General features: G+C 27.9%; 1 protein-coding gene and 1 long non-coding RNA gene across 2 annotated transcripts; both read right to left on the reverse strand.

Annotated features, from left to right (window-relative positions):
- Positions 1-1343: 1343 nt before the first annotated feature.
- Positions 1344-13143, reverse strand: LOC116769646 (circadian clock-controlled protein daywake-like). Its single transcript, XM_032660791.2, has 5 exons — positions 12762-13143; positions 7156-7375; positions 6115-6245; positions 3514-3669; positions 1344-2149 (listed from the first exon to the last, which is right to left on the reverse strand). The coding sequence occupies exons 1-5, from the start codon at positions 12841-12843 to the stop codon at positions 1983-1985; spliced, it is 756 nt and encodes a 251-aa protein (XP_032516682.1). The 5' UTR covers positions 12844-13143; the 3' UTR covers positions 1344-1982.
- On the reverse strand, positions 4126-6107 carry LOC133319166 (uncharacterized). The gene is made up of 2 exons (XR_009752852.1): positions 4480-6107; positions 4126-4407 (listed from the first exon to the last, which is right to left on the reverse strand). It is a non-coding gene; the product is annotated as an uncharacterized LOC133319166 (long non-coding RNA).
- Positions 13144-17776: the final 4633 nt, after the last annotated feature.

The raw sequence follows: 17776 nt of genomic DNA on the forward strand, positions 1-17776 counted from the left end.
ACAAAAAATATAAAATAGCCTATTTAATATTGAGAATTATAAACTTATATTATGACAACTTCCAAATGGTACGCAGGATTTAAATGATTTATAGATAAAAGTAATTTATAGACACTAATGTATGCTTGAAAAGGAAGTAATTTATTCTGATAAGAGTTAAGACCGTATTTATGTAAATAACTTCCCAATAAATGCTGTAGGAATGCCAATTTTTTAAAGTTGTAAAATGGATATAGTATGTTATCCTTAAGGTATAGACATATGCCACCGCGGACTTTTATATAGACCTATATGAGGTACACAATTCCACCATATATTATTTTGATATATCCCAAAGGCTTTACGCATCGTTTTCGTTAAAAGTTATCAGACGGCTCATGTTTTCCCGAAATCTTCAACAAATAGCGTTAATGTACAGAAAAGTAGATACAAAAACTTAACAAATTATATACTAAAATCTTTCTCGAGCATCACGCTATCGAGTGGTGATAATTGTTTGATGATCGGTGCAGTAATTTTACCGTTTATCGCCAACAGACAGAGAGACAGATGTGGCGAGTGACTTTGTTTTATAATATGTATGTATGTATGGATATGTCTTCTTTATTTAATATAATGACTTTAAAAAAAAAATAAAGTATCTTGGCAAAAACTGGCCAGTTGTAAGTTGCTAAAGAATTTTGACCGATTAGAAAAGAGGTGCAGTATTTTGACACTCTTAAAATATGCCTTTGGTAGATGGTAGACCCTAGCTGTGGTCAAGTAACTACAGCTCGAACATGCGCTTTCTCGATCGAGGAAATACCACCCTCTCACAGAAGATCGGCATGAAGTTGTCTATAATAGCTGTGTTTCGTCCGATGAGTGAGAAAGCGGGTTGCCCTTTCCCTTTTCCCTTTCCCTTTTCCCTTTTCTCTTCCTCCTTCAATCAAGGTCGACAACGCATTTGCAATATTCCTTATGTTACAGATTTCTATGGGCGGCGGTGACTATCTTTCATAAATTAAGCAATCTGCTAGTTTTCCTCCTTTGAAATAAAATAAAAAAATATTGTTACTTGTCCGTAATGACTGGTTTTGTATATTTAAATCGTGTCTCTGCTATGATTTCCGATATGTGTGTCTGATATGATTTCTGATATGATCTGATGAGTTTAATGGTGTAATGATGTAATGGTATAATACACCACACTAAAAATATTTAGGTAAAATATATTTTTCTAATTGATATGAAAACTTAATGTAATACAAAAAAAGGAACATTACAATTCCAGAAAGCTTAAAAGAAAAATTCTATACGACGTCGATAGGACATATGATGTATGTATACAATAAAAATCAAACTTAACCAGTTATCGCCTGTTTCATAATATTTATTTTAAAAAATATATAATAATTTTATTCTTAGTGATAAAAATACATAATCATAAACAATTGTATAATAATGTGGTTATAAAATTCTACAATTAGTTACTTTCTATTTAATTTTCTTGAACTAATTACTATTTCTAAATATAAATTATATAAACACCAAGAACTTATTTAATTAAACAAAATCATTTTAGTCAGACCCGGAATCCAAAACACCTACCGTTTATACCGTAAACGTGTTAATTGATTATTGTCACTGTAATATTATCTAACAATCTCCTTTACGTTTTAATGAGATAAACCACAAAACATATTGATTTGTATTGATCATGACATAGCGTTGCTAAAATCTTTATTTATATACAAATTTTCAAATATAAGATTTTGTTTTTTACCGACGTAATATGTCTGAATGAACAAATCAAAACATTTAGATAAATGTACTGTTAGAATTATGCTCATTTCATATTCAATAATAAATATTAAATATCTGTATTTTAAATTCAGTTTTAACCTGACGAAGGCTGCAACTTGATACCTTAGGTTCAGATATTTATAACTGATCAAAATTTGCTCGAGGCCTAGAATAAGCGTATACTAATTATATAATGATTAATACTTTGGTATAGGTACATAAAGTAACTCGTCATAAGGTACAGCGTTAAAGAACTTTTTAGCAGTTTCAATGGTAACATTCATTGCGTAATCTACAACCGGCTGTCCAAATTCTTCAGTCACCACTCTCCAGTTTTCGTTAAGGAATTGTAGTACTGTATTACCTGAAATTTTAAAGTTGTTAAAACCATCATAAACGTATTTTATATAGGGTTCAAAATTTAAAATAATATTTATATATATTGTTATACAAAGTCATAAATACCAATTATGATAATATGAATATAATTTTTTTTAAATCATTGTGTAACTTTTATTGTCTATTTTAAAATAAAACATGAATTTCAATTAAACTTATTTCAAATCAAGTTTTTTTTTTAATACATATGTTATAAATATTTTTACAAGAAAAACTATACAGTATTATATAAAAATGTATGAGGTAAATAACGCATTGGACGTATATATAAATTCATGAGATAGAAAAATTCTTTTTTGACATGAAAAGGCTTTAAACTATGGCTGGCGAAGTAAGCTGTTATTTTTCACAGTTGTTATAACTAAAAATTTAGTGGCTCTTTAGAAGCAATATCTTTATAATACGAAGACTTACTTAAATTCTCTCTGAGAATTTCAATTGCATTTTGAGCATATTTTTCAACTGGATACACATTTTTAATCGAGAATTTTAGAAAGCCTAAAGTCATTTTATTATAAATTCTACAAAATACAGACTTACAAACTATGCTGTAATTTTTTCCATCAATAAAATGAGACTGTCTCCGACGACCAATATTTTTTTCTTTTGTTTAACCTTACCTTCTACCGCACTCCCTAATGACATTCTAAGATGAGTTTCAAGCTCTAGAACATCCCCTTGGTAAAACCGTATTTGCACAACTATAAAGTTAAAACTTTCGACGTCTTTTAAATGAATCGTAACAAACTTTCTTACTATTGAAACTCTATTGACACGATGTCACCTATGGTGTCATGATACAATATGACAGTCTAGTCTTGGTCAACCTTACATCAAACAATAATTTAGAGGTCAACATTTGAAAAAAAAAAACAATAATTACACTACTCCGATATTTACCAATAATAATAAAATATTTTAAAATAGTTATATATAAATAAGTCTAAAGTATAAGGTAGATAAGATTTATAAGCTCAAAGTTATCATTTTACCTCACTCAAACTTTAATTACACTCTGAAACTTAAGACTAAGTTTGTGATAGTATAAACAAACTATACTAATAAATTATTATGTATTTTGAAGGTACAAATAAGATATCAAATTTTCTAAATATTTCTTCTCAGAAAAAAGAATGTTTGTCTTATACTCGTATTTTTATACAGTATATCATAGGATCAGACCAATGTTAAAAAACTAGTCTGTGCAAAATATAAAGTTAATCGTAAATATGTTATGTGAAAAAAAAAAAAGTTATGTAAAAATGCAATAAAAAGAAACTGTTTTTTATACTGTAGTTATTTTGATTGCTTTTGACGTCTCATACTCACTTAACTCCGGATTTCCTTTAAATAAGTTGTTGATAGTATAATGTACTCTATCTCCGTAATCAAAGGTATATCTATAATTTTTAATTCCAAAGTGATCACGACCTTCGGAATCTTTAAAGTATTTTGTCTTTATATTTAATTTTATGACGGAGTTAACTGTAACACAAATTAGGAAAAACACAATTAAACTTAAAATTTCTACTTTACACATACATTGTAAATTACCTGTAAATTTTGTTAAAAAAAATTATATAACAAATGTTTTTAAATTATCAATAAATATGTGGGGTTTTGTTGATTATTATTTTTACTATTTAAGCATTTTCTCATTTAAATTTTAATTGTCTGAGTTATTTTAAGGATTAGTATGGGTAATGCCATAAACGTGACTTTGGCATACTATAGGCAGTTGTGGGTCGGGATAGGGAATATGCATGTGATTTTAAAAATTAACAAAAAAAAATATACGTAATTTTAATTGCTAAACAAATGCACCCATAAAAATACTTTCAAAAATAAACATGTTTTATTAAATTTAGTCATTTAAAAGTAGTAACTTCAACATTTCGTCACAAATGTGAACATGTAAATGTTTAAGAAATGAAAAACGACTTAATGTAGAAAGTTGCCCATACTTTTATTACTTTTCGAAGTAATTACCGTTTCTCTCTACACATCGTCTCATTCAATGGAACCACTTAGAAAAGCCGTGGGCCCATTTTTCCTTAGGGATCTTTTCTAAGGCATTGTCGTACGCTTTCAGCGATGGACATACTAGTCTGCAATAACCGTCCTTCTATTTTCTAGCACAACTATTGTGAACTGACCTTTCCGACCAAAGAATGAAGCAATCGTCTTTTTTGCTTGACTTCTTTACCTAAGTTTGCCGTTCCTCTAAAAGAAACACTCACTGAGCTGATTGTCTTTTGGTTTCGGGTTTGTAGCAAAATATCCAGATTTCATCACCTGTGATGATGTCAAATACAGCATTTGAGTCACCGTTGAACTTACATATCATTTGGCGACACCAGTCCCTGCGAAGGTGTTTCTGGTCTTCGGTTAAAGTATAGGGGAATTCATCTGCTACAAAACATCCCGACTGAGTCCTAAATGTTCGTGTAATATTTCTTGAATTTAACTCATACCAATTCTTAGGCATGCCGCTGTCCGCTGGTACTCGCTTATCTTCCTCTATGATGTGTCGCATAGCACCCATGTTATCTTCAGTAATCGCTGTTAAAGGACGTCCCTCACGCGGCACATCATTTACATTGCTACGTCGACGCTTAAACTCATTAAACTAATTGTAAATAGTGGCACGAGGCGGGGCTTCATTAAAAATAGCTAAACGCAGCCTATCCTAGTTTTGTCATCGAGTAAGCTTATAACGAAAGTCATAATAAAACATTGACCGAAAATTTTCTAGCGTTAGTTTAATTATCACGTGTAATAAGAGTTTTAGATTTGCGCCACTTCACAATAATACATGACAGATGACTGTAATATACTACATTAGGTTATCAAAGAGTTCTTAAATTGAAATAAAAAAAATTTCAATGGCAATGTTTGTAACTGGCCACTTCTTAACATTTTCAATGTTACCCACGTACAATATTGGCAGATTAAAATTTGAAGTCACCATCACTAATAATCATATTGTAACGTAGGTCGGATGTATGAATATTGGATGTTTCGTTGACATCCTGATACTGAATACTGCTGATAAGTTTCTTAGGGTAATGTAATAATATAATAGGTAAATAATAAAATAAAGAAGCTTGCAAGAGAATTGCTAAAAAAGAGTGCATGTAAAAGTTAGTTGAATGTTTGTAATATAACAATACTTTTTTTTAGATATTATATTTTATACTGTATTATATTGCTTTATTGCACTAAATTGCTATCATAGCCTGGCTTTATAGATGCAGGGAGGATCTACCATCTTCCAGTATAGACTGGTATTGAAAAATGTCTAAATTATCTTGAGTAGGCATAACCTTAGAATTCTTGAAAGCAAAAGCTATGTGCTCATTATCGAAGACTAGTAATGCTTCAAGCAGACCATAGTGTCAGTTTTCTTTCAGTTTTTAAAGATTAGATTAACACTGTTGGAATATAGCTAACCAACTTATGAAATATTGCAAAGAATCTAAACACATGGACAAATTTTCAGTTCGCTCGTAATTGACAGCGTTTAAATCATCAGAAAATTATACTTTAAAATTATTTTTTTCAGGTTTATGTAATATAATTATGCAAGTGTTATATATTTTTCCGGTTATATAATTACTCATTGAATTTATTTAAAAATGATAAAAAATCATGCATATTCCCTATTTAAAGAATAGAAATTGTAAGATGATTATGGACGATTATTTCGGGAATAGGATTGATGTAGGTGTGTAATTAGTAAGTGTAAGGAACACGGGGTGGAGGGGTGTGAGGCCTAAGTAGAAATAAATGTTCTATGAGGAACTGTCAAAAGCGACAGTTCAAGTGCAGTGTTAGTGTAAGAAGAAATTCTTATAATTATCTTCCACATATGACTCCTTTATGAAAGATATTAACAACTTCTAATATCATTATCTGAAAGTTACATACCTATTTTAATTTTGGAGTCACCTTCTCCATTTATAGGAAATAGAAGTAATCTGCCGACCGCTGTATATTTCCCTTTTATTGTTATATTACATTTTATTTCCAGTATAAATACATTCTTTTCAAGGTAGGCTCTGAAAATTGCAGAAAAGTTAAAATTAAAAATTATGCTATATCTGTATGACTTAAGCGATATAATTACATTTATAACATTTATACCAGCTATAGGACCATACTGGGAACTTTTGGACTACCAAGACTGAATTATAGTACAATCATAACACAAAATAAATTTAATAATTAATATTTTTTGCGAAGGAATACTTGCAATTTTTTTTAATCCAAGATTACTTTTCACACGTATAATGAACATTTACAGCCATTTATAAAATTAATGGTTTGATAGTAAAATGCTTTAGGAGCACTTACCCGTATAAATGGTTAAAACATATGTCGATAATTAAGAGCATTTAACTTTTTTTAATGTGTACTTAGAAGATTGTTTCCGTCTATATTTTTCCACTACTTTAAGGAAAAATGGAAAAATAATAAATTGATGTACATCAATTATATATAACGTATATTTGGATATATTAATCATTTTTATTAATTAACAAAAAAAATTATTCATTTATTAAGACAAACTCAACACAAATTGCTCAGCCAGAACTCATTGCAAGCAGAGAATATTTCCTCCTACGTGTTCATATGTAACACAAAATAAAACAATAATATACGTTGTTATTATTAAGCATGACGATGACATTTAAACAAAGATCTCATAAATTAAGTCTGGAATGTTAAACTAAACTTTTGTGTCGTAAGAAATCTTACTATGCAGACTAAATATGATCTCTGAGTCCTTAAAAACAAAGGTTTTATTTCAACTACATGGGATGTTAAACAATAAAGTTAGCTAACCCAGATAGAACGTCAAGCAAGGTAAAGAATACGTGATCGTGTTAGTAATATTTGTTACATACATAAAAAAAAAATTATCAAAATTATATATACATTTAAAAGTAAAACTATTGTCAGACTTACTCCACATTTAGCACTTGACACTTCCGTAGACCTGTAACCTTACCATCTAGGAAGGTTACTTTGACTCCAGGAAGTTGGATCGGTAATTCGTCTATTACAAATGGATCTAACGATGGTACTCCGAGGTCAGGCAGGCCTTTTGAGAAATCAGGAATGGCTTTTTGGGTAGCTTGAATTAAACATGCGGACTCCGTAGTATTGCAGGGATTAATAAAATCAGCTGTGACCAAAATATTAAATAAATATTAAGTATAGTGATGTGCAATTTTTATTTTTGTTTATTATTTTTGTGTTACAAAAAAAAAAAACAAGCTGTTTGATCATTGGATCTATTAAAGCTTTAATTAAATTACAATTACAAAAGAAACTTTTAATACAGATATATTTATGATCGTTCAATTGATATTCTAATAAAAATTTAAAAGGATCGTAGAAATATTAAAAAGTTAGTCAAATATTCGTTTTTAGTACATACTTACTCGAATTTCTTGTACTTCTCTAAATTTAGATTTAGTATTAATGTAATGAAAAACACTTGTAATTTGAACTAAAAATACAGAAGTATTGTGAAAACTTCCATTTGGAAACAAACATCAAAACAGACTTATTATATAAAAATAATTTACTATAGAAATATCAACATGTGAACTATGACCTCCTCTTTTAGGCAACTAAATTATTAAATATTTATTAATTACAATATTCTAGAATTCATATTTTGAGGTTCTTATAATCTACCCAATTAATACTCACTAAATTTTGTACTAGAGATATAACAAAGAGTAAAGTCTCAATTGAATAAAATATTTCGACAGACGACAGTCATTCGAAAGTCCTTGTTAACGCTTTTGACTTTTAAATTTACGTAATATTTTGTTTAGACCATGGCTAAATTAAAGAGATTCTCGTTTTTATTTATATTTTCAGGGAATATTTTTAGCCTATCACGATTATCGTATTTACGTTTTCCTAGTAATCTATTACTATTTATTAGAAATCCATGAAGGTGTTATATTGCCTTAAACTGTTTTAAGAACAGATACGAATTAAAACCTACTGTTTGGCACTGTGGTTATCAATGTCAGGCAGCTAACTACCTTGTGTTTCCTTCAATTGAAAATTAATATTTCGATTATAATTGAATTGTATTTGTAATAATGCTAGATTAACACTTTCTTCACATTTTAGGACCTACATCGCCATAAAAGGTACCTATATTTGTTGGCTGCCATAAAATTATAAGCAAGGTTTGTTCGTTATAATTAACCATATTTAGATAAAAAGTGTTTAAAATGTAGTCCATCTGCTAATATACCGATAAAATCTTATGTATTATAAGCAATTACAGTTCAATAAACTTATATTATTTATTTAATTATTTGGTCAGAAACGACCACTGAAAATACTAGATTATATACCACAGACAATAATCGAAAACATTGCAACTCTGGCATGATGCAATGTATATTAATCATACGAGATAAGTTGCGTCCCTGGTTGCAGTAAACTAAATATAATTATACACAACACATAAAATTGTGACTTGATAGAATAATGTTTAAACATTGCTTCACTGTTTTGCAATAATTTAGTGATGCACGCGATCTATTAGGGCGATTGCATTGCGAAAAAGTGAAAAATGTTGGTTTCCATTCGTCATCAGCCTTTTAATATTGCACATGGTTCACGATCGTAAAATTTTATACATTTCTTGTTTCCTGTCTTTATCTATTGATCTACTAAACAAAAAACTCTGTACATACCCGATTCTGACAGCAATGGTATAATTAATAATTAATATATTCCAATACAAGTTTGACGTTCAGAGAATGTTCGTTTGAAATAGATTTCGTAACTTGCAAGAGCTCATTATATAAATATGAATTGAGAATAGGTAAACAAAGAATATAGTGGTTCTAAAATAGTATTAAATAAAAAGGTTTTACTGAAAAATTGCAGTATAGAACAAAATCGACGATGCCGCACCATTAGAATATTGTTTAAATCCGCCTAAGCCAAACAAAATAAATAACGAACTCTAATGGGTATTTGTTTTATACGATAGGATACATTAATAAATTTCCCTTAAAAAATATTTTTAATCAAAAACTTACTTGTGTTGTGAGGTTTATATCGCGTGTATTGAAATATCACTAATAATGCGTTCATTTAGTAACCTACATAAGCCTCCTGACCGCAATGGTTTGCATTTTATAAATATATTAGGTATACCTATTATAATTCATCTAACTCAATATTTACTGTTAAGGAATTACTAAACCATCAATTCACATAATACTATAAAAGTATATTATTAGTACCCTTAAGACTCTTTATAACAGTTTTCATTGTTTGCATTTTCCACGTATTTTATTTATTAAACACTGGATTGACTTTTTTTATAGGTGAAAATATATGTTTAATTTTATGAAAGCTCAACACGGACGTTTAAACTAATAGTTTTAAGTTAAGCATTCGAACTCGAACTAAGAATACAGATCCCGCTTTATTATAATAACATTTAAGTTCTTCTCAAAATCAAATTATAAATTAATTTACTTAATAAAAATGATTGTCAAGTTTTAAGTTGACAAATCACGATGCATTTTTCAAATTATTTGAAAATCTGATCTTTTATTTATTTATTCTTGTGCATTTTAGTTAACTAACCAAAATAAAGTTTTAATATCCAGGATATAAATATAAATATAACAAAAAAAAAACAAAATATGTTCTAATAACAAAATGAAATAAACAACCACAAAATTAAGAAAGTATAAGAGTATTACTTTAATTTTATGTTCAATATAATAATATGCAAGACAAATTTTCTCTCAAAGATAATAATGTAAACGTATACAAGAACACTCATGCATGAGCAACATTGATTGTGTTTAATTAGAAAAGTTATTAACGAGTTATACGGGGTTGAAAGTTCACACCAAATGTTCCGAATTAGGGGATTGTCTGTGATAACAACATTAATAACATTCGAATTATTAAATAAGCAATTTATATATTAAGAATATTATTAAAGTACATCTATTGAATTTGTATGAATATAAGTGTTATTTTCGTTTGTAAATGGCTGCCTTAAATCAAAACAAAATATTTTATTTTCCATCCAAATGCATAAATGTCCATGGCAGGAGTGTTATCAAAATCTGAATTTCGTATGATATTTTCCTTTATGCAATTGTTGGATATTTTTTAGTTCTTATATCTACCTCTTCAGTCCGGCATTAACATATATATTTTTTGCTCAATTAGAAACCAAATATATCAATTTTAAGACAAAAGAAATTTCATAAACAAAGAAGTAATTGATAAACGTATGTAAGAACGTATCTACGTATTTTACTTTAGAATGTCAAAATAAAAAAACCTCGGTTTTCCCAGCTCTAAAAAAGCAAAAGTGATTAAAATAAGAAAAAGAGAAATCCTTTTAGTCTAAGTGAATATAGAATTACATATTTTATATTCAGTTATAATGTGACATTTAAAAGATTATGAATATCATCCTATGAAGACAAAGTTAAAATTGTTTGTTGTTTGTTAATATTTGAATTGAAAGTTAGGACTATATACATTAATATTATTTTAATGCAATAATACAGTAATTGATTTGTTTTATTTTTCTTTTTTGTAAAGTATAAAAGAGAAATAATTTCATAATTATAAATTATCAATATTTTCATATGATACAAGATTTCAGTATGACACATTAATAAACTCAAATTTTATCAAACCTGCCTAAACGTTTACTAAGTCTTGGCAGAAAAAGAAGGTAAGATGTACTAGTCAAATCTAAATTAAAAAAAAAACTGGCATTATTATAAATTGTTTTAATAATTAAGAAAAAAGGGGTTGGGATTGAAAGTATTTCAAGTAATATTTAAAAAATTCTTCACAAAATTACCGACTGTACAACATTTTGTTCCTACAGGAACTGGAAAGGCTCCAATTACTATATGTAGTTACATATATATTTGACCACATTCATTTGTATATGTCTGTATGTCATGTAGATCTCAGTTCGTGTCAAGGACAAATATGACAAAATATTACGTGCAGCATTTCGCGGTTGACTTTGTCATCAACGTGTAACCTCAAAAGCGATCGAGATTTTAACTCTTGAATCATTTAAAGTTATTTAAAACTTATATATTATTATATTTTTGAAGTCTTATTATCACCGGAAGGTTTTTTATTACTTAATATATTAAAGTACAGTAACATATAACAATCTTGGCGAGAAAGTTAGTTTTTACATCCTTTTCTGTACTAAATTATGAAATAAAAAATTACTTTATCTTTAAAAACTGATAAGACGCTTTTGTTTGTATCAAGTTTATTTATTGATTAAAAATATTAAAAACATTTATTTGTTCTGAATTATTTTGATTATTTTGGTTTATCCCACAAATAATTTATTCTGATAATATCATAATGGCTTATTACGCTTTTGATAATATTAATCCACGATATTTAATGGAAATTTAATTACAATTGTTTAAACGAAAACATACATGAAGTGCATTATGGATGATTAATGTTCATTTATCATTATTATTATAACATTATTTATAGACTTTGTTGGCACCTACTGGGTTGTTTTTATAATGGTATTATTAATATACCTAAATAATTATACTTTATAAGTTGTATAAGTGGTTAATTATAAAAGTTTCCTTATTTGTCTTATTTATAAAACTTTTTACGATTCAGGGAAGTGAAAAAATAAGTCTTTTTTAAATGTTTTAAAAATGTTATATGTACGTGATCGTTACTAATAGTTAAATTGAAACCTGAAACAACCGGCAATATATTTTATCAAAATATAGGTTTTTTTAAAAATTATACATATATCACTGACAAGTGAAGTATTTTATACAATTTTGATCAAAAATGTTTCTGGGGTATAACATAGTAGCAACGAGTTCGACTTTTAAAGTTAGTTATAAAAATGTTAGAAACATTATTATAAAAGAGAAGAAATGAAAATTTTAAGTACAAATTAAATTGAAGTGGAGATATAATTTTGTTTATAAATTCTTAATATACAAAGAGAAAAATATATTGAAGAGAAATTAAATAAAATTGGCAGTGGAATAATATTTTACTCGCGTCAATCATTTATAATGTTTATATATTTTATCCTATTAATTATTTTTTTTAAATATTCCATTTACTTAAGGCTTAAACATGAATGAAAATCTACGATAATTTAAATAATACAAATGACCATAAAATATATTTGATGAACAGAAGTAATTTTATGGATTTTACCTAATATAAAATAAATTTTTATCTTTATTTATGTTTGCTCTAATATATCACAAAGAATAATAATTCAAATCAGAAAAAAAATAGCACAATCAACTTAAAAATGTAATCAGAATATGACCGAACCAAAATTAATGCATTTTATTTTGGTTTAACTGAAATAATTTATTTAACATTATAATCTTTCTGGTTCATAAATAGACATTTCTTTTGGCAATGCTTATTTTTACTTTATTTAATGAATTAATATATTTTTGTTATTTTATCGCTTCAAATGTTGCATTGATATTCTATTTACAATTAGAAACTACAAAACTTACGTGCCAACCTGGCTGAGGTATAACCACTGAAGGCCACTGCTACCGTCAGACAGGTGAAAACTAATAATTGTCCTTCACACATTTCGCAAAAACACAAGTCGATTATCCGAATCCTGAACCACAAAATGCTCTGGCCGACTACACACCGACGGTCACACTGACGGTGACCTTCGTTACCGTTTGTACTTCTTATGTAAATTGAAGCGAGTTCTTTCTCATTTTAGGTTGCATAAATTCGGTTAGCTCTTTGCCAACGTGAAGCCTGATTTTCACGCAACGTTGCCTATTAATCCGTTGTATAGACTCGCTGTGCACGCTATGCGTTAGGCTGCGTGCATTTGAAACAAGTCCGACTCCACCGTCTTAGTTAGTTACACAAAATAGGTATGTCTCTTCGTGCCCGATTTAAATAGATTTTTACTACTAGCGCATTAAATTAACGTTAACGATTATACACAGTTCCCAACAATACTTACATGTATATATATATATGTAAAGACATATTAAAAATATGAACAAAAGCGATTCCGTATAATTTTAAAATGGAAAAATATATTAATGTCAATCATCATTAAACTTTGTTAATAAATAGGTATCAATTGCTTTAAAAGTAAACTTTACGTAAATATATTAAAAAAAAGAAAAGGTCGTAAATTCGATAATATCAATAACTTTTATTTATGAGGACAAGCCTTCAACGGTCAAGGCCGCTTGTAAAGCGCTGTCAGCTAGAGAACACTATGAAGATGCTGACATAGCGGTTTTCAAGTGTTGCTGCTTTACTAAAAATCCTCTTTCACATCAAGAACTATGACGCGAGTCTTAAGTATTTTTTGTGTGACAACACAGTATCTTAAAACTGATATTCAGAAAGACCCTCAACAAATTTTTTTTTTTGATTTACTGATAACAATATAATAATTTTTTGTAACTTGAGTCAACTTGAATAAGATTTTTTTTTACAAATATGGTCTATTAATTTAAGAAGGCCAAGGTTTTAGAAGCTTAATGGTTATGTGATATTATGTAAAGTACAAAAGATTGTTACAAAATATAAACAAACGTGTTGAATATAAAATTCAGAACCTTATGTTTAAACAAGCAAAAACCAATTTTTTATACCTAAATAATTAAAATTTACTTATAAAAATTGAAAATGCATTTTCTATAAAAAGTATACAAACAGAAGGTGAATACCTATAAAAACCTCTAATATCTTAGATTAGGTCATGAGGTCACGGCCTCACTTAGCCAAACTAATTGCAGTCTCCAATTACTAGCGACGTGGGTATCGCCTCTAGGAATTTTCTAGAAAATATGTCTCTGATAGTTTTAATAATATTATTACAAAATTAGGAATATTCCATAATTATGTTTTTATTTGAAATATAATTAAAAATATTTTTTGAATAAACTTATTGAAATAATGGCTTTAAGCTGATAGTTGTAACTTGTAATTAATTATAATTAGAATCGTTAGCCTTTATTTACAAACAAACTAACTTAAGGGGTAACAGCTGAGTTACCATCCATATGCTTCTGGAACTAAGTAGTACACGAAGTAGTATCATCCAATGTCTATAGGTTAGAGGGTATATTGATACTGATTGCAGTAAAAAACTAAACGCGGAAAAAACATGGCAGTGGCGTGATCATTTGTTATTTAAATAGAAAGAATTGGACAGATAAGGGTATCCATCCTGATTTTATGCATGAAAAGTAAACTATCCATCAATGTTTGTGTTGTTTATTCACGACAGAATCACTGAAATGTATTTTATGGATTACCTATTATTATGCCATATTTTTTGGGATAAGGAAATAGGTGTCATAAATACCAATGTCTTAGAACACCAGTGGGTTAAAACCAAAATGTAATATAGATTCAAAAGAAATTTATAAAAATAAGTACGAAATATACAAATTTATTATTATTCACTTGCTTTACACACGCTTAAAGGCGGTTTATTGAAGTGCTTAATTATCCTAAAGCTTATTAATCTTCCCGGATAAATCGCCACCTGTATTATTACGAAGGATTTATTAATTGAATAGGTTTGTAATTATATCATTCACTAATCTATTTGTGATTGCAAAATGCATGATGTATTTAAAACGTTCATTTTAAAACCGTATATAAATTGTTATTTAAAAAAATGGACGTTCAGGAGAGATGATATTTAAAAAACTTTAAAAATTTTGGTATTTCCCAAGTAATGTAATTATACAATTTCCTCGATTTTTCTCCATCATAAATGCAATCGCCCCACTTTCCCCTATCCACTATTTCCACACGATCATAAAACTAGTTTGTTAAGTAATAGCAAAATGAACATACGTATAAATCCTACTGACACATATCGATTTGCTGTTTGTGACCAAACATAATGTTCATTGATATAATACTATACGAAATTACTTTTTCTTGTTAAAAATAGGTTAGAAAGGTTTTATGTTTTAAGAATCAAAACAGACTTTTTAATAATTAAATAAAATTTATTACGAATAATATTTATTTTCAAGTTTACTTAATATGAAAATTATTATTATTTCTACACAGGAATTTAGGAGTTATTTAAATGTACAGAAAAAGACATTAAATTTTGTTAAATTATTGTAATAAAATTAAAATGAAATCGCCTTATATTTATTCTTAGTTAAAATACACTTTTGTGATCATGTTTCTTACATTATGCAGGCGCTTAATAAAGTTATTTTAAAACTAGTTCTATGTGATACATTTAATTCAACCAAAAGGGTAACGGAGTTAGCGATATAATACAAAACTAAATGACATACACTTTTATCTCATTTCTCCATTATAAGGGATGCTATAAAATTTCCGAAAATTCGGGTAAAATTTAATTTAACACACAGCGTAGTATGTACAAAAACTGTAGTGTTACTCAAATGCGTTTTCCCGTAAATCTAAAGTATTATTACATCATAGGGCTTTGCGAAGTAAATTCCGAGCAGCCGTTCTATCTTTTACATGTCTATTTGTCTTTATTTAAACATCCCTAACTTTTCTTTTATTTATATTTAATTTATATGTTATTACATATAAAGTAATTTTTTAAATAATTATAAAACTTATGTATTTAAATCCTCGTCTCATATTTTGCTAAAAATTAGTATCAAAAAAACAATATAAAAATTATATATAAATATAATTTATCTGAAACAAATTGCTCTGGTCAATAACTAATAAACAACTAAAATATGTAAAGGTAGATATAGTCATAGATAGCACGGATAAGATGGACTTTGGAGTTCTGCTTGTAACGGCATTGATTTATTTCTTTCTGTAAGAGACGTTACATTTATGTTGTTATTACAGAACGTCTTATATACCTATTAAATGTGTTTGTATGTTATTGAATATTTTTTTACTTATAGACGTAGAATTTAAAAATAAAACCATTTAAATTGGCGTTAAAAAGTAGAAAAAGAAATATTTGTATTTTTATGTAAAACCATTGATTTCAGAAGCCATAGTATTCTTTTCAAAATTCTATTCCTATTTTAATAACAGGACAGCAATTAAATTAAGAAAAAGGATGTAAGTTCAGTTGCATTGACTACATAAAAAAGTTGTAACTATGTTATTAAATAATTATGGTGTTAATTGTTTTCCTTGTCCCTCTATTAAAGTCAATCGTATCTTATCCTCAAGAAATGTATATAAAAATACCCACATACATGTATAAAGTTAAGAATTTTTAACATATACGGATGGTGATTTCACATAAAGTAACAAAAGATCCTATCCTGAAAAGGTAAAGTGACCATAACTCAAGGGAGTGCCCGTGTTATACATTTTTTTGTTAAAAACATCTCCTGATTGTATAGTGTTTTAGATTAATGATATATATTTACATTACAAAAATTTTTATTTAGATAACAACGCCAAACTGGGGTAAAATATATTAAATATCTTCCTGTCTCTATATTTTAGTGCATTGCTTGGAGATTTGGCGGTGTTTTAACATTAAAAATATAATGTATTAATAATAGGGTTTCGATTCTTAATATTTCTTTAACCGTCAGAAGTATGTTATTTTTATAATAATAAAATACGCGTAGAAACCCGAAAATATAAGTTTCATTTAAATGAATACTCGCGAAAGTCTTAGATCTCATTAAATATGTGTTTCTCAAATCAGATGAAGCAAAAAATTTATTGGTTTTATTGAATATATGTAATATTTACAATATTGTTGGTTTTGTGTTCGTAAGATACGCTGATGCTAAAGTAGTGGAGAAAATAAAATAAAAAAAATTAAAACACACTAAATAATAAGTGACAATATTGTTAATTGTGTTTCTCTCTTCGTTTCCACTTTCCGTTTGCAAAACAATCTTATAGGACAATGCAGACAAACAGACAGACATTTTCGTTACTATTACATACTATCATAAATCCTCAATATTTATTAGCGTCATGTCTTGTAACCTTACGATGACCTCTATTTAACTTTTGTATTTGAGGTGCTCTATTGGTAAAAAAAACATTCATTCCTTTTAGTTACAAAAAATCTGAGTTCGATTTCTTGGTCACATTATATTTTAAATGAAACTAGTGTTATTCGGATTTACTACGCGGATTTTTATTATTTAAAAACTACATAATCCCGACGTTTCGGTTACTTTGCAGCAACGAGGTGTCTCGTCTGCCCGTGATCACGGTTGCTGCAAAGTAACCGAAACGTCGGGATTATGTAGTTTTTAAATAATAAAAATCCGCGTAGTAAATCCGAATAACACTAGTTTCATTTAAATGAATACTCGCGAAAATCTTAGATCTCATCACATTATATTTTTTCGAAATATTGAAACAGCAGTTATAACAGAAATTAAAATAGAGAAATGAGATTATATAAATCACTACAGGATTGCGTCACCTATTTGCTTAATGACTGAAAAAAGTATGAATTTTTTTTTTCTTATAACGTATTTTTTTAGTAAAGAATTAATAGCATATGGTTAGTAAATACAGCCAGTGGAATATTTTT

This window comes from Danaus plexippus, chromosome 14 (assembly GCF_018135715.1).
Source record: "Danaus plexippus chromosome 14, MEX_DaPlex, whole genome shotgun sequence".
Taxonomy (NCBI): Eukaryota; Metazoa; Arthropoda; class Insecta; order Lepidoptera; family Nymphalidae; genus Danaus; species Danaus plexippus.